The sequence below is a fragment of the Saccoglossus kowalevskii genome, chromosome 9 (assembly GCF_978046115.1).
Source record: "Saccoglossus kowalevskii chromosome 9, keSacKowa6.1, whole genome shotgun sequence".
Lineage (NCBI taxonomy): Eukaryota > Metazoa > Hemichordata > Enteropneusta > Harrimaniidae > Saccoglossus > Saccoglossus kowalevskii.
Genome location: NC_140649.1, coordinates 16,582,112 through 16,599,429, shown reverse-complemented (window position 1 = coordinate 16,599,429; position 17,318 = coordinate 16,582,112). Strand labels below are relative to the sequence as shown.

The window sequence follows — 17,318 nt, the reverse complement described above, 5'->3', positions numbered from 1 at the left end:
ATTGAACTAACTACTAAACTATTTATCTGTCCATTTCTGTGAATGACTATGAATCTAAACGTTCTGGTATTCTAATGATTTTTTCAGATTGAGTCGTTCTTTGTTGAATCAAGTGTACATTTATCTGCATATAACTGTGGTTTAACTAACTGAGATCCTTTACTTTATAAATCAGTGCTTTCCTGTATCGTCTTACAGTGCCTTTTTAAGTTGCTTTTTTAAACTTGGAAGTACTGGCAATTGTGGCGGGGGGTGTAGTATGTGAGGTGACATTCCTGTAAATCCCGTAGTGTTAAGAAGTGGCATTAGAAGTGTATGATCTGTTTCTGGTGTGAAGTACATTCCGAGTACATAATCAGTGAATTTTTCACATGCCAAAATTGCTGCAGGTACTTCTTTTTCTACGACCGCATATCGTTTATCTGTATCGCCGAGAGATCGCGAAGCGTAGCAAATAGGGCATCGTTTTCCATTATCTTGTATTTTCATTAATACTGCACCGTTGCCTGTAGTGGATGCATCAGCTGCGATGATAGTTGGACGATTTGGATCAACTGTATTGTATGCTTAGAGAAGTGTCAGTCCAGCTGCACATGTGTGTGCATGCGCAGTTGATGAGTCAAACTGATTTGACCCCCCCCCCCATGAAACAACCCAACTGAATGGTCGTGGGGTGGACATGGTCAGGGGCAGAGCCCTGCACTAGGTGACAATGACTGAGTTTGTCGGTGGTGTAGATTCATTGATATGCATGGCAATGTGTGCCCAACTTTTTGTGGCCTCATACGTTATTACTTTTTACGAAAACTGGATAAGACAACTACATAGTCGAGCACAGCTACAAGATCCAATTTGCCAGTCAACCCCTATTGACAACAACACTGGTGTCAATAAACCTAAACGCTTAAACAGTACGTTTCATTTCACAAGAACCATGGTAAATATGCAATAGACGCGATAGCAAGGTGAGTGAATCGAGACGTGCATGGATTCCACCATTCCCAATGATTCAAGTTGTACTCGCAACAACAAATGTCACAATTGAGAGCGGATATTGCGAATATGCCAGCGAAAATGTGGTTTCCACAACTACTACATGATACTGTTAGCAACAAAGTCTGTCAGATAATAATCACTTTTGAGGCAGGACCATTGGGAGCTCCCAGTGAATCCTGCACTGTTCCAATCATGCACTCGCCACCATCTGGATCTACGAGTGCAGATGGAGATGAACAATGTTCGATAGGCCACAGAGAACGATCGTGCATATTCCTATATGACTCATATTCACCAGGTCAGGGGATTGGTTAACACTGGTATTACTTTCAATCAGATGCGTCGATTAATCATTTTCTAGTTACAAGGTGTTAATTATCTATTATTTATCAGACTAAGCTCATGAAGCAAAGGCTTTAAACAAAATGTTTCCACTGGTCAATAGCCAGCAAATCTGCAGGTGGTATGCATATGAAACATTGCGCGAATAAGTAAAAATATACCTCTGGCGGTACTTTCCAGTTCTTTTGATTTTTGTTGAGTTGAGAGTTTCTGTTCATAGTTCCATCAAGTCCTATATGGGTTTTAGAATATATATCTTTAGATTTATCAGTTTTCACTACTTTCCCTTATTCCTTCTTAATCAACAGATGACCAGACCAGTATTACAAGTGAGTAGATTTCATTTTGTCTTTTTGTTAACTGTTAAAGTTATATTATTTGTGGTTACACTACCTATTTCCTACTTTCGGAATTAGTAACTCTTGCAGATCACCCATTTCTTGCTTTTACACTCTGGTCATTGAGTTCATTCGATAATCTAATATGAAATCTTGGTAAGATAAGTTTGACTGAGCTTGGTAAAATACACACATAGTTAATTTGAAATTTTACACAGTGAAGTCGTACTTACTATACTCCACTCACTTTTCATCACTACAATCTCCCGTAGACTCTACCATAGCAAATTTAGAACTGCTGCCTTGGAGTGTTGTTGATTTTATACAATTCGATACTCTAAATCAAATCTTGGTAAGGTAAGTATGACTTCGCTATGGAAAATTTTAAATTGTTCTTTGTTCAATTTGATCAAGACTAATACGAAATTATGTCCATTTAGACTAAAATAATCACAGAATATCACAATCACAATATTAGGTATGATTTACTATTTATTTACTACCAATACACTAACACATGTAGATTGGACACTATTTTCTCTATCTGCCCGTTATCCAACCACTTCCTGAAAAGAAAGAAAACGATTATCAGACCATGGGAAATTCAACTCAACAAAACAAAATTGCATTACATATTTTGAACATTTGCATATTGTGGACATTTTCAATACGTCCAATGAACTGCAATATGCTGCATGGCAAAACGGAGAACAATTAAAAATTAACGGTGCGAGAAAAAATACACAATGGTAATAAAACATTTAACCATCAATGCTATCTATCTACGGATTTTAAAACATTTAAACAGAACTGACGCAAATGTGCTATTAATTTAGAAATAGCATTTTCATTCTTCGCAAAATTTCGACAGTGCATATTTAGATTGGTGAACAAATAAATAAAATGAGAACAGATACAGCATTTGCAAATAATACAAGGATAATGTGATCAGTGTGAATAATTGGTGAACAGATGCCGGAGATGAAATGTACGATTGCTGAAAATACACAAGATGCAAATAATGTACATGTTGAAGGTGCAGATTGCATGTAAGCAGAAAAGTTGTAATCCTGTATGAAACGTGTGTATTCTCCACACGTTTTGTACGTCTGTTATCAGTCAGCTCAAGAGCAATATAAACAGCCTATATCAATAGAGTAGCCAAAGTGTATTCTACACAGGTATGTCTATAACGCATGATTTTTGGTTCATTCAGTGTGCTTACAGCCCTCAAAACCTAATATCACATGTAATAACGTAAATAAGCCATCAAGTTTTCAGTTTTCTTGTAAATGCGAAAAATATTTGCTGTTGTACTTAACAAAGGAGCTCAACACAAAACACAAACGAAACTTTATAGGCTTGAAGTATAAATTATATCATGTTATAATCCAGCCCATCTTGAAGGAGTTGTAAGCATGATTTTCCATATGTGAAATCAATGTGCAATTGTTGAAAATAATGTGCATGTAAAAAATAATTTACAAGGTGAGAATAAACATGCACATTAAGAATAATGTTTGAGTTGACAAACATCCAAATCTGTACAGTAACATACTCATTACTAGATGACCTACCGTTTAGCCAGCACATAAACACTTTTGAGGATAATTACATGAAGTATCGTCTAATTTCCACTCACCGTTGTACCACCTTTAAATAAAAATATACTTTAGCAATTTAGTAGCGCAACAGTCAAGTTCATGATTTGAATAAAAGAGAATTATTTTGCAAAAGAGCCTAATTGAGGTTTCTGATCTCCCTGAAAACAACAACAACAACAACAACAACAACAATAAGAAGTATATATTGCACTCACCACAATATGAGACAAGAACCATCACCGTCGGGTTCATTTGGTTGAAACAGTGCCGGATCAACTGAGATTTTGGAACCGTCACTGTAGGTAATTATATTGTCTGAAATCCTGCCATCAACCCAGAAATTTATATTTACTCCATTTGTTGCAATTACAACCTGAGCACGTTCCAAACTGGCTTGATCAGTAATTTGGTGAAGAGATCCAGATTCACACTGAGCATTTCCTGGAAGTGATGGGACTGCACTAATCACAGGCATTGCTGTGTGATATAACATTAACATAAATAATACTTTTATTGACTTATCATTAAACCATCTCTAAACTCGGCTTCAGCTCCAAGCTTGTATACTAATATCTGAGCCAATTGATTTTTATACCAATAACCAGTAATATAAATAACAAAATAAATATATTTATATATATTAATACACAAAAACACAATATATGCTAATAAACCATATAACATCAACTTATTATCAATTGCATAGTAACGATTTGGAATAAACTAATAACAATAATAACAAACATTGACACTGTCACCGTTTGGTATTGCCAGTAGTTAAGTACTACGTTCAGAACAAGTCACGAAGGGCTCAATACTCAATGGCAGTACATGCAACAAGTAGTGAAACACAGACAGAGACACCAGCATGGATACTAAACAAAAAAATATGGTCCCTGGTCGTTCTTTTGTGTCGGAATTTCGAAAAAAAATCATGATGTGCATGAATTTGCAACCAAGTTTGTTGGTTATACTTTGAATGAAATCACCCTGTTTACTCTCCGAAATGAGAAACATTTTTTTGAAAAAATCTATGCCATTTCACTACCCTTTGGTTTCAATCTGAGTATAGTAAACGTGTGCATACATGTAAGTTGATCACGTGAAACATCAGCAAGGAATCTGCATGGAGATGATTAGATTAAAACCACAATATGTATGATCATGATACATAGTTCGAATGAAATCGACCGACTCATACACTGTAACGGTCACGTTCAAGTATCACAATTCATCAAATTTAGAGACCTAAATGGTCGCCAGTCAGCCATATTTTATCAAATACTGTTTGATTGAAATGTGAAAGAAAAATGAAAATGGAAATGGATCCGACGGGACGAATGCACAGACGGAACCCAAATAAAATCAATATTATGTACCTAATTATTTCCAAAGATATTAAAATATAATTCAAATTACACTTTACCCGAACATATGTACTTTTGCTGCTTGTTGCATGATGTATCCAGTTACTCAACCACCTTTAAACATAAGAACATACAGTATATTAAAAAAAACACAAAAACTAATACTATACACATATTATTAGTATAATATTACAAATATTCACAGTATTTTGATCTTACCGCAAATGAAGACAAGAGCCACTTCCGTCGGGTTCATTATCGTGAAATAATGATGGGTCAGCCGTCATTCTTAAGCCATCACTGAATGTAATTAAGCTACCTTCAATAGTACCATCAATCCAGTAATTGTTAGTATCTCCATTTGCGAGTAATGCAGACCTTGCCCAATTCAAACTAGCCTCGCTATTAACTTTGTACGGGAATTCACACTGAGTATTGGTCGGAAGTGTTGATTCGGTACTGACTTTAACTCCTGCTTTACAGTGCAATGTGAAAAACACAATAAAAACACAGTGTAAATTAATTGAATCTTGATCCTGTTATTCGAAAAAAACGAACAATATACGAAATTCGAAATCGAATAAATGGTCAATAATCCGTCAAACGCATAGCTACTTTTCTGGACCTCTTTTCTGGCATACTTTTATTATGAAGAATCTCGTTAACTCATTAACTACTAGTTCAGGTATTTTCTTTCATTAGCAACCATGACTTTTAGAGATACACCTGCCTGTGCAATTATACATTATATTAGCCAACAGAATATCAGCGGTACTGAGTTTCTCACGTGAGCCCATTTTATCTTGGTCAGCTGGGTTATTTGCTGTCATTGTATAAGAGCCATTCAAGCTAAAATACTGAATTCATTTATTGGTTAGTCAACATTACAACAATAAATGCATACTAATGTCAATTTAATAATTTAATATATTCCCCTTGTGACAATCAATGTGTCCGTTTTTAATTGTGTTAAACGTCAAAGTTTCAATTCAAACGAGGATTGACAAATATATTCTTACTTTGGCCCCAAAATGCATCACTGATCCAATGTCGTATGGCACGTTGTATGTGTTGAGTAATTGCTTATCAGTTACATCGAAGTTGTGCTTTTCACCGGGTATAACATTTTCATAGTGAACTGTAATATAATTGATTCTATCCCATCGAGTTTGTTCATGCCAAAATCCTATTGCATGACCAATTTCATGAGCTATAGTTCTTTTCTATTAATAACAAAATAAAGAACTAGTCACGATCTGAGAACATATATTTCCTACTAAAATGTTGGTGTTGATGTATAATTTTACACAACTGTATTTCTTTGTTAATTTTAGAACTAGTGGGCATAATTACATTGATACAGGTCAAAAAAGAAGACAAAACCTAAAGTGGGCACCACATTAATGCTACGTTTAGCAAATATATTCAAATATAACGGGTAAAATTTAGACATCTAGAATTTTTTGTCACAACTTGTCAAGAACATGATTGAATAGATTTCATGGGTTAAATTTAATTTAACGCAGTATTGGTTAGTATGTTTAAAACATAACGTGTATTTGGTCCGAGTCGATTTATATATTTCTGCAGATAATATTGTCAGGTGGCTCCACATTAAACTCGTATAAAATTCTGGAAATCATAAATTCTATATAAATATAACTTACAGTTGCACAGCTAAATCCTATTGAAACCTGTTGCCGGAGTAGACCAGTGTAACCAACGTGAGACCAACACCTACAAATGTTCAGTGTAATGTAGCAGTGCAATAATTTTCTATATATACTATATACTATATATAATAAAATCCCAGCAATCTGATTAATGATTGACATCATGACTATCGCGAGTATCGCCAATATTTCAAAGTTTAATTATAGTAATTCAACGTTATTTCAGATGTCGACTGAAAACGCATATTGGCGGGGGGGGGGTCTTTGAGTAAAAGGCAAACTCCATCCGAAGTTAGAGAAAAACTATGAATATATGTATGTCTATGAACGTTGCCCGTTCAGTATATATCCATTCATAGTTATTAATACAACGACCAGCTGTTTGCTGAATGCGTGGGCGGGTGATTCAGAGACTTGTCTGTTTATATGCATCACGTTTTGTGATCTTAGCTCTCTCATCTTGGTTCTAAAAAACACTTGCTGCTATCGGACATATGTTGTAATACTTTGCTTGTTCTTGTATATATCAACACGGCAGGTTATTTATGGAGTTCAAAGGCCTTAAATTTACATTTGTTATTCGAAATTACCATGTCAATCAAGATGCAGCATTTGTTAATGTAATCCTTGGTTGCCTGGATAGGACATTAAGGGTTCCTAGATTTGTTGAATATGGCCAGTGTATACACTGTGTATACACTTATGTATTCCTTACTGTTCAATTTCAGCAGTTTCAGCAGCTCCGGTTGGCCTGTGTTGGGCAATGTTACGACGAAGAAGCTGCCTAAGTTCCATATTCTTTCAGGATAATCTTTATAATTAAATGCGCCCTGTCAGAAGTGGTATTGCCGTTTTCATCTTTAACATGAAGTCTCCTGACTCATTCACAACATACTGCAAGACATTTTCTACCCCAGTATTTGAAGACTTCGGTTTGGGGGGTAATCTTGAATGTTTGAGCATATTGTCTGTATTTTAGCACAAAAACCATGGTTATTATTGTTTCTCTTGGTATGTCCATATTGATTACGGGGGGGGGGGCTTTAACTGCTGATGTAGGCCTTCCAGTGGTCACCTTTCAAAATGACTGGCCAACTGGCACAGTACACTTAAAGCGATGGAAATTGGACTTCTCAAAACCAAAAACAAGCTAGTCAGGATTAACCCTATAACAGTAACCAAGCTTACAATAAGGCTGAGGGAAGGGTCGTAGTAGACCCCAATAACATGTTTAATGTTCATCTCTCTCAGTCTGTACATACTCATTTAGATGGTAGAACTCAGTCCTAGGACCAACTTAAGGGAAGACCCAAGCAAATTCGACTCGTTTGAGGAAGCGGATCGCTCATGCTGTTTGTTGTGCGACAACAGGGTGTTATGTGTATGTCAAGGATAACATCTCAGCAACATACACCAAAGTCTTTCTTTTTCTTCATGTGTACTATCAGGTTTGCTGGACATTTGAGATGCAGACACTGTTACAGGGTCAGGCTTTGGAAGCTTTTGATAACAATGACGAATGATCATATGAATAAATTTGTGATGAATGTGATTTTGATGTGTATTTCTGTGTGAAATTTTACACTAATCATGAGTTAGGGAAAGCATACATTTACTACACCCAGGGTATAGGCCAGTAATGGGGAGTGGCGTTCAATGCTGTAATTCACAAAGAAAACATTGAACACCACACTGAATGTGTCGTTCCTTAGACAGGATGGTAATCCTACTTGGAACACATTTTCCTCTGGCCACTTCACACAGTCAGGAGTGGAACATCTAAATGACAGCATTTGGGCTTATGGCTGGGCCATATTAGGAGCCATAGACGAGAACGTGGCACTGACACCACCTTTGAAGCATGAAAGCAGTTCTGTGTCAATGTGAAAATTCACCAGATGGCATGCTACATCAATGAAATCATCATTTCTACTGCTGAAGAACAAACCTTGATACACCTTATGAAAACGTCTGTGTTTTGCAAGTTAAAATCCCTCTCATGGGCGATTGTGGAAATTTACACTTTATTGAGTGCACTTCACAACACCGACCCATATCCAATAAAAAGCATGTACGATACACATCGGCAAATTCTATTCAAAATTAACTTCTCCATAATTACGAAGAAATAAATACGAACAGAACATGTGCTCTTTGTCAGTTTTGAAATGCTCCGGACTCATACTGGACTGAACATGGAAGTTCTGCTTCGGTACCTGATAACTTCTCTATTTGTTGAGGCTACCTCCAGGTGGGTGGCTCGCTTATCTTTAAGGCTACCTGCACCTCCTTCAGCCAGTGCCATCAAATTTAGTCTGTTCTGCTTAATATGTCATCTAATTTACTCTGGTAGATTGTTGGTGAGTTTGCCAAGGATGGCTTTGTCTGAGGCTGATGCCAGAATAGGCTTTAAACAGAGTTGGCCGCTACATATAAGTACTGGCAGAACCACTACCAAGATGCGTTTTTGTTTTTGTATTTTTAATGTGCCAGGCGACAGTTCTAGAACATTGAAGAATGTGTCACCCACACATGTTAAATCACGCAAATTCAGTCTTATACAGGTTTTTGACACTAGCCTAGAATTTAGCCAGGAAGTTGATTAGAAAAGTAGTATGCACTGTTGTTGAGCTTTTGCGAGTGATCGATTGTTTGAATTGCATTTTTTGGTTGACAAGCTCATGTATCCGACGTGAGTTATTTTGACATGTATTGTTGTAAAATTGGATTTCTGTGTGGCTGCAAATTTTTATTGAAATATTGAATATTAACATCATCATGATTGTCCATTTTTTATAAATATTCTCCAAGCAAACGAATGTAGTTCCGGGAATTTCTTTGATCATAGAACCTCGAGTTCGTTGTTTTGTCACAGGAAGCGCTAATCCAGTACAGACCTATGTCATCAATCTCCTTCCCAGAGGCCTTTGCGCTTTACGCAATAGTGTCTCTGCCACAGGCAGCCTTCAATTTTGTGGTCAATCACCTCACTACGCACGGCCATTTTTCCGCGGTTGTTTCATTTGAAACCGAACTACAAAAAGTGGAAAAAAACGTATGTGACATCCGAACTATTCATTAATGTCAAACTTCAGTAAAAACGTAAATACGAACCATTTTATCGCGGAATATGTTTTGCAAGGTAATGTTATAGTAGTGAAATGGCGCACGTGATACACTAAAACTTGGAGGAAAAAACGTTCTGTTATCGAATATACTGTAAAATGACTAATTTTCACTGGGTTTAAATTTCACTGATTTACCATTTCAGGCATATTCAGTGGGTTTTAAATTTACGGTTTCGTCATTTAGATAATGTGTTCTATGCTTAATTTTCCATATTCACTGTGTTTTAATTTAGCGCACTTTTCCAGACAGCGAAATAAGCTAAATTAAAACCCAGTGAATAATTACCCCCTTTACAGTAGTTGGGAAAGAAACATTAAGGACTATTTTCACTGAAAGGGGTTTCCTAACATTTCCGTTCATCTTGTATTCTGGTGAATATTTCCGTTGAGTGGAAACCCCGGAAAACACTAAACCTGTCGAAAAACACTAAACCTGACAATAAAAACACTAAACCCGAGGTAAAGGGTGTATTATGGGTGTACCATAATCGTCCAGTGAATATTTGATTAAAAGAAAGCGAAAACATGAAACAGAACCCTAACCCTAACCCTAACCCTAACCCTATCCATAATTCGCCCTTTACGAAGGGTTTAGTGTTTTTTCAACAGGTTTAGTCTTTTTCAACAGGTTTAGTCTTTTTCAACTGGTTTAGTGTTTTCCGGGGTTTCCACTCAACGGAATATTTCAATACTATTTCTGGCTTGAACGGGTTCGATTTTCCGCGTCTAACTGCCATAGAACACAAAGGTTCTTGTAAATTTATAAAGTTAGTCATTTATTGTACAATCTAATGCTTTCTCATCTGGGAAAGGATTGCACTTTTCTAACGCAATTCATGTATATTTTAATCCAATTAAAGGAACATTTATTCGGAGCCATGGCGTGAAACGTCCTATTAATGTGATTGAAGTAACGAGTGACTCACGCATAACTTTGTTAACCGACAGGGACTTGCAGTTTGAACATATTCGATTATGCAAATGAGTTCTATGCAAAGCTGCTTTGTGCAGTGTTGATGATAAGTAACGCGCATCGAACTGTGCGGAGTTCGATATGACGCCTTACTAGCCGATTTTGGCTAAAAAAGCGCTCCGTCGCCTCTTAACACTAGTGTTTATACACGGAACTTGATAATATTTTTTCCAATTTAAGTTGCTTTTTAATCACGTATTTTAGTGAAATATTGTTCAATGAGCGAAATATTAATGTCATTAATAATCCAATCTTCGAAACAACATAAACTAACACATCGTTGTGTCGTCACCGGAAGCGCTGTCCCAGCACAAACTTGGCTGGTTCCCGCCTCAAGTGTCATGGCGTACCAAGCCACAAGACTACCATTCGCAAAGGACGCCGGGAACCAGCGAAAGCACAAACCTGTGTCATATGACGCCTTACTAGCCGATTTTGGCTAAAATTCCGCTCCGCCGCCTCTTTACAACAGTGTTTACACGCGGAACTTGATATTGCTTTTTACAATTTGGGTTGCCTTTGAATCACATATTTTAGTGAAACATTGTTTATAGAGTGAAATATTATTGTCATACATAATTTAATCTTTGAAACAACAGAACACACCTTGCGCGATATGCGTCAGATCGGTGTAGAAGACGCCGACCTTCAGCGTCAATGCTAACACATAATAACGATGTACTTGCGTAATTTCCGGTTTCAACTAATTCGAAAATAGAACATCCTTTAACGCGATACAATCACGCATGGAACGCCTTCCGAACCAGACACTAGTATCGTAAACTTATTGCAAATTTGCGCAATTTTGGCCCAGTTTGTTCTTACAAGTTTTCTGAGTTTCATTTATCATTATTTAGTAAACAGGCCCATGGCACGATTTAATAATTTTGTAAAATACGTGCCAACCGACGACTGACTTCGAAACGTTCGAAATTCCGAACAAACTCCCGGCACACCTTGCGTCACATCGGTGTAGATATATAGAAGATAATATTTGGTAATCGTAGTCCTAAATAACTATTAAAAATAGCTAAAGAAGAATATACATATTATTATTCGGTGTAGAAGACGCCGACCTGCAGCGTCAATAACCTCGAGTTGCTATTGCCGACGGTCCGTTCATGGCTCACTGGACCACAAAAATCCCCGGATGTTCCTATTCTAAAGTGTGTTTGATTGGCGGGGGGATGAAGGCATGTAATAAAGAAGAACAACACTTGCACCTACAGCGTATCCAATACTGTTATCGGCACAACAAAATTATTTTGAAAAAAAAGTTGAATATTAGCTAAAGTAACGACTCTATTTCAGTGTCCTTACCCTGTTAGTTTTAGAAATTCTATTCTATGTTCAATATGGTTGTTCACATTATGTAGCGGGAATCTAATACAGGTGTTGCTTTCCCAATATATACGTGTTTGTCGTATTACAGTAGCGTCATTTGCACCTGTAATGATAACATTTGTTGTACATATCGGTAAACATTGAATGCAAATAAACACAGACAATTGCTGTATAGAAGAAATGTACATCATACTTACTTACTTGAAGGCATTATCATATATGGCACTTTTGCATTTGACCAACGCTTTGTAAGAGAAGCGTGAGCTTTTCTATCTTCCACGCCACTTGTCTTCGAAACTACAATTTCTTTCCTAGCTTCCTCTTGTTTATCTGTTAACTTTATATCAGACTTCAAAGTACCGGGACTGGGTTGCTCTTCGGGAGGTTCTGGGCGTGTCTAAATAAAATAATATATATATATAATTAAATATGTTAGTTTTGATTTTGAAGCTGTGATATGTTTTTACGCTCAGATGTTTGACAGTTACAACTTACCGCATATGTGTCAAACACAAACATTGTCATTACTAATAATATGTATATTGCTTGAATCCTTGCCATCTTGACCAGATGTCCTATCAGTAAATGTTTCTGTAGACAAACATCAATAGAATGTGTCAGAGTATGTTGTCAATGTTACGCAGGATTTTATTTCATATAATTTGATGTTACACTCTCTTGGGCGAACTTTGGATATGGATTCTGGTTATACGTTAAAATCGTGTTGACATCTCTCATTATTTACTGCCATCAAATCCCACACCCTCCCCGAAATATGCCTAATCCAGGAACTCCAACAGGTTATGGGTCCAGTAGAGAGTTACCTGGAAAATACATTAGACTGGTATTTGATGGGGATGAAACTAAATAGAACAATGGAAGTTAACATTCCTCGGATACATGACTGCAGTAATTGAAAGAAACCCTGCTGTTGAATGATGAACCGGATGATAAAAAGAATGAAGACGCCTTTGCTGATCGTATCCAGTTCCTAGATGATAAAAGTCTTTTTTGATAATGAGAGATGCGATAGATGATAGCAGGAAAGCATTGAAATACTGCGAGCTCACTGTGCTGGTAGAAGTAAACCCAGAGTAATTTCTTTGTATACACACTGACTTCGCAGGTGAAGTCATCAAATAAAACAGTAACTGATTACATTATTAGGTTAATCCTTGTATGTATGTGAAACGTGTTGATGACATGTTGATAGTAATATTTGTCTGGGTAAATGATATGATTATAGAAGCAAGTAATGATGAGTTAATGTATGATATTAAAGAGGGGTATAACTGTAAATTTCACATGAAATATCCAGATATATTATCATCTTGCGAGGCTGAAGAAATCGACGTGATGTGAGTAAAATCCTGCGACAATGGCTGAGGACAATCAAGAAACTATTGCATTATCCAGAAATCCTGTCCACCGACATAGATTAAAGCATCTTGATATTCGTTGCCAATTCTTTCGTACTGAATTGAACAATGATAAAATAGTCATTATATATTGTCCCACTAAACCAGCTACAAAATTCGAGCTGAAAAGTTCAAAGTTATTTTGATATTACTGTGTTGAATTGTATTTACATTATATCACGAGTTCAATAAGGTTGTTACAGTGTGATCTCAATAATACACAAGATCTTATTTCATGGAATTCGATGTTATAGCGCCCTGTCGAGGGAACGTTTGATAGAAGTGCCCGGACCTCTCATGCCTTGTGGTTATGTACGTTAATATCATGTTGACATCTCTGTTTATTTACTGTCGTCAAATCTCACATAATTGCGTTCCAAATATGTCCAATCCAGCGCCTCCAACAGTATATCTCATTTAAAACGAGTTCAATTGAAACACACCTTAAAACCTTATTTTTGCCGCGGACACTTTAGACAAGTTCAAATCTCTGATTATTTTCGTTATGCCTTGTTTTCTTTAATTATGAGAAGACATTAATCGTCGTTGATTCTCGTTTGAGAATTTAAAAAATTAGTGTGCAGAGGTGTGAGGTAATATTCCTGCTTCTCGTATAAAATAATACATACAATGCTAACAAACAGAAATGAAATATATATATAGATGATTTTCATTTCACTGTCGCACTATTTTTTTCTTGAGTTCAGAGGATTTTTAGGGTTTCTGGGAGGTCCCAGCAATACAGCAAGGCAAATGACCTGTGAGATAACTCGAATCTTCATGGTAGAAATCATTTGGCTTGAAATCATCGCCAGCTCAATAGCGTTGTGTGGTATCGATAGAATACTAATCATGCAGTTAAATTCAAATTGACAATTATATGTGTGGTGTTGTTATGAAAATGCTCACAAAACAAGAGTAACATTATGACATTGACAAAGCCAGTCATCACCGTCAGTGCTCTGGGCAATCTGATTAAAATCTGATGTAGGTATAATTATTAATTTAAATTTAAAAATAGAAGAATGGAGCCCACACCGTACATCGGATTTTAATCAGACTGTGTCCTGGGAAACCTAGGTATCGGCGTATCACACTTTTCATTTTTTATTTTTATTTGGTGTTTTGTCAATAAAATGAAATATTATGTAAGTGCATGAATGACGACAGCTGGGTTATCGAGAAAGCCAGGTTTTGTTTCATAGTAACCCGGTTTTCGCCATTTACTATTTCGCCATGATTTCACCATAACGCTAACGCAAGCCATACATCACGTCATTTCATCACCCGAGATGCGAGTGCCAATGGTAATATTTGATTTACTTAAACTCTGGATGTGTCTGTCGCACAAAGTTTGAGAAACATTGACATTGATCCGCAAGCTGAGCACAGTGTCACAGTTTATGGTAGAACTGTTTACTACCTATATTTAGAGTACTAACAAATTTTCACTCATGGTCCGGTTAGACTTAAAATACACCACGAATATTAACTTTTGAGATATAATTGTTGGTATGTGTTGGTTCTTGGATATTTTATCTTCGTCGTCCTGTACTCCGTTTAGTAATTCGAACTTCCCAGTTTCCGTAAAAAAAGTTAGTTTCGCGATTTCGACATCGAAAATGCATTTGCTTCACTATTTACCAAGGGACGGCCGCTTAGGTATATGCTCTGTAACTTGTAACAAATGAACCTAAAAACGTTAGGTAATCAAACAAAAATGACGTTGTACTAAAGTCCAAAAAGTACGTTCAAGGTCTGATTTTTTTCGTAGCATAAAAACGATTTACTCCCTTGCTTATTGTGACACCCTCAAACCAACTGATTTCCATTCCCCTCAAAAGTCAAAATGGTATGTGCCTCCATTTTACGCCACGACTCTTGCTTGACGTGTTCATTTGCCTTCAATTACGTTTAAGTGGCTGTCACATTTGTATTCTTGCTGATAACATTTTAGTTCAAATTCACGTAGATATCGCCGAGAAAATTCAAGAAATCTTTCATTTCTTTTTCAAGTAACATGCTGGGAATCAAATTAGCATAACAATGCGTTTGAAGGGTGTCGCCATTTTATTCGACAGCTTTCCACACCAGTGTCACACCACAGACAACTAAAACATTAAAACCTTTGTTGGGAAATGTGCATTAAATTGCGTTTTAGAGTCCCTCAAGTTTTTTTCCAAAGACTGTAATCGCACCAGAGATAACCAGAACATTGATTTGTTTCAAAATCGTTCGTCGTTAAATTCACCTTTAAAAACGTTTTTGACCTTTGTCACCTATTCCCCCACCAGCGTGAATTACAGCACTAATATTTGTTCCCCGGGAATCTATAATCAACTAATACAAATGCAATATATTTGGTGTAACTTTACATTTATAAAACATTTAAGTATGTCCCATAAGAAAGTTTCCCAATTTTCTGCCTAAACATGTTTTCAACGAAAGAATTCAATTAGTAGGTACTTAAAAATTACAACATATTTCACTACTATAAGTTTATAAAATCTCCTGGGCTCGACAACTAACAAAGACGGGAAATAAAATGTTTATTTATTTTTTACTATTCTCTCACCAAAGAGAATTACAACACGAAAGTTTGTTCCCCGATTGTCTGTAATAAAACTGAATTCACGTCCTAAATTCATAAAGGTGAGTGTCATTTGAGGCCTCACTGATCACTGCGTGTCCCGGGATCTATTAGGTCGCTATCGACGAGGTAAAAAGTCCTTCCCTCGCTTGGTTATTATCACCATTTTCGTCGCCAGAGGGATTCACTTCCCAAATTTTGGTTCCCGGTCACCTCTAATAAACATCCCATCTAACACCTTGGTTGAATTGATGATAAGCAAACAATCATGGTAGATTGGCCCGACCTTCACTCGATCGGAGATGCAAGGGAGATAAGACTCGATTTTCATAGACGCAGGTCGTTTAGATCGGACGGTTACTTTTGTTTCAGGTTCGTTGTTGTTTTGGGTGAATTTAGAATAGAGGGTCGGCAAGGGATATTTTCGTAAGCTGTAATCAATTGTTTTTATTTTCGTAATAATGTAATTTAAATAAATAAAAAACGTAAATCCGTAGACATGGGCAAGGTGTAAAATGTAATCAGCTATTTTAATCGTCCGTAAATTGTACAAAGATCTTATTTTTTGTAAGCGTAAAAAGCATTTTCAACTTTAAATGTCGTAATTCGTACGCAATTTCCAATTTTGATTCTTGAACGCAAATTATCAAGTATGTTAAAAAAATGTAAAATGTAATTAGGAATTTGCTTTATCCATAAAGTGTAAAAAAACTATTTTTTACTGTAATTGGAACTTTCCTTTTTATTTCCTGTAAAAACGTAATGCTGTGGGCGGCGAAGGCTGACAGATTGTTTTTGGTTATGTGGCCGGCTCTCATGGCACGGACAACTGACATTTGCTGATTTTTTTTACTACTCTGACGTGGACTGGGCTGTATATAACAGGTAGACACTGACAAGTAAGTAAGTAAGTACTAGTAAACAGTCCGGGACATAGTCAATATAGAAGTCTGAATCAGTTAGGCCCTGCATCATTGCGCAGTAGTCCATTAATGAACGAAGTTCACATAACAATCTTATGCTAACAAATCATCCCATAATTATTGACAAGTTGTTACTAACTTATACTAAAACAATCCGGTAGGCTGGTCGGCGATCCGCTCCGCTCAAAAAACAAGCAACATGTTTTCGGCTTTTGCCATGGTAGGACATGAACGTAAAGGTAACTTCGGTTTATAACTAAAACCGGGCACCGTATACGAAGTTCGCAAAAAAAAAAACAAAAAAAAAAAACACTTCCTTGTCAAGTATGAACAAAATCGGCCAAGCCAAAAAAATCACAGAAGAATTAATACGTGAAAACTAAGCAAATCACACACACACAAAACTGTAATTTTAAGGGCAATCCTAGCGGAGCGGATCACCAATATGTTATTTAGAGTACTAACAAATTCCTACTTCCGGTCCGATTAGAATTAAAATACACCACGAATATTCACTTTTGAGATTCTTGGTATGTGTTCGTTCTTGGATATTTCAGCTTCGCTTGTACTTCATTTAGTAATTCGAACTTCCCAACTTGTGTAAAAACAGAGAGTTTCCTGA

At 36.5% G+C, this 17,318-nt stretch overlaps 1 protein-coding gene across 1 annotated transcript; it reads right to left on the bottom strand.

The window, feature by feature from the left end:
* Positions 1-2,150: 2,150 nt before the first annotated feature.
* On the bottom strand, positions 2,151-4,758 carry LOC144349944 (uncharacterized). The gene is made up of 4 exons (XM_085503755.1): positions 4,707-4,758; positions 3,496-3,757; positions 3,254-3,329; positions 2,151-2,242 (listed from the first exon to the last, which is right to left on the bottom strand). The coding sequence occupies exons 2-3, from the start codon at positions 3,753-3,755 to the stop codon at positions 3,257-3,259; spliced, it is 333 nt and encodes a 110-aa protein (XP_085359881.1). The 5' UTR covers positions 3,756-3,757; positions 4,707-4,758; the 3' UTR covers positions 2,151-2,242; positions 3,254-3,256.
* Between the last annotated feature and the right edge of the window lie 12,560 nt (positions 4,759-17,318).

Excerpts from the sequence above, each read along its gene's own strand:
- LOC144349944 (XM_085503755.1), bottom strand. The coding sequence starts at position 3,755 with ATGCCTGTGATTAGTGCAGTCCCATCACTTCCAGGAAATGCTCAGTGT. Across the intron at positions 3,330-3,495 it reads GGTTCTTGTCTCATATTGTG|GTGGTACAACGGTGAGTGGA; the intron begins GTGAGTGCAATA and ends TTTTATTTAAAG.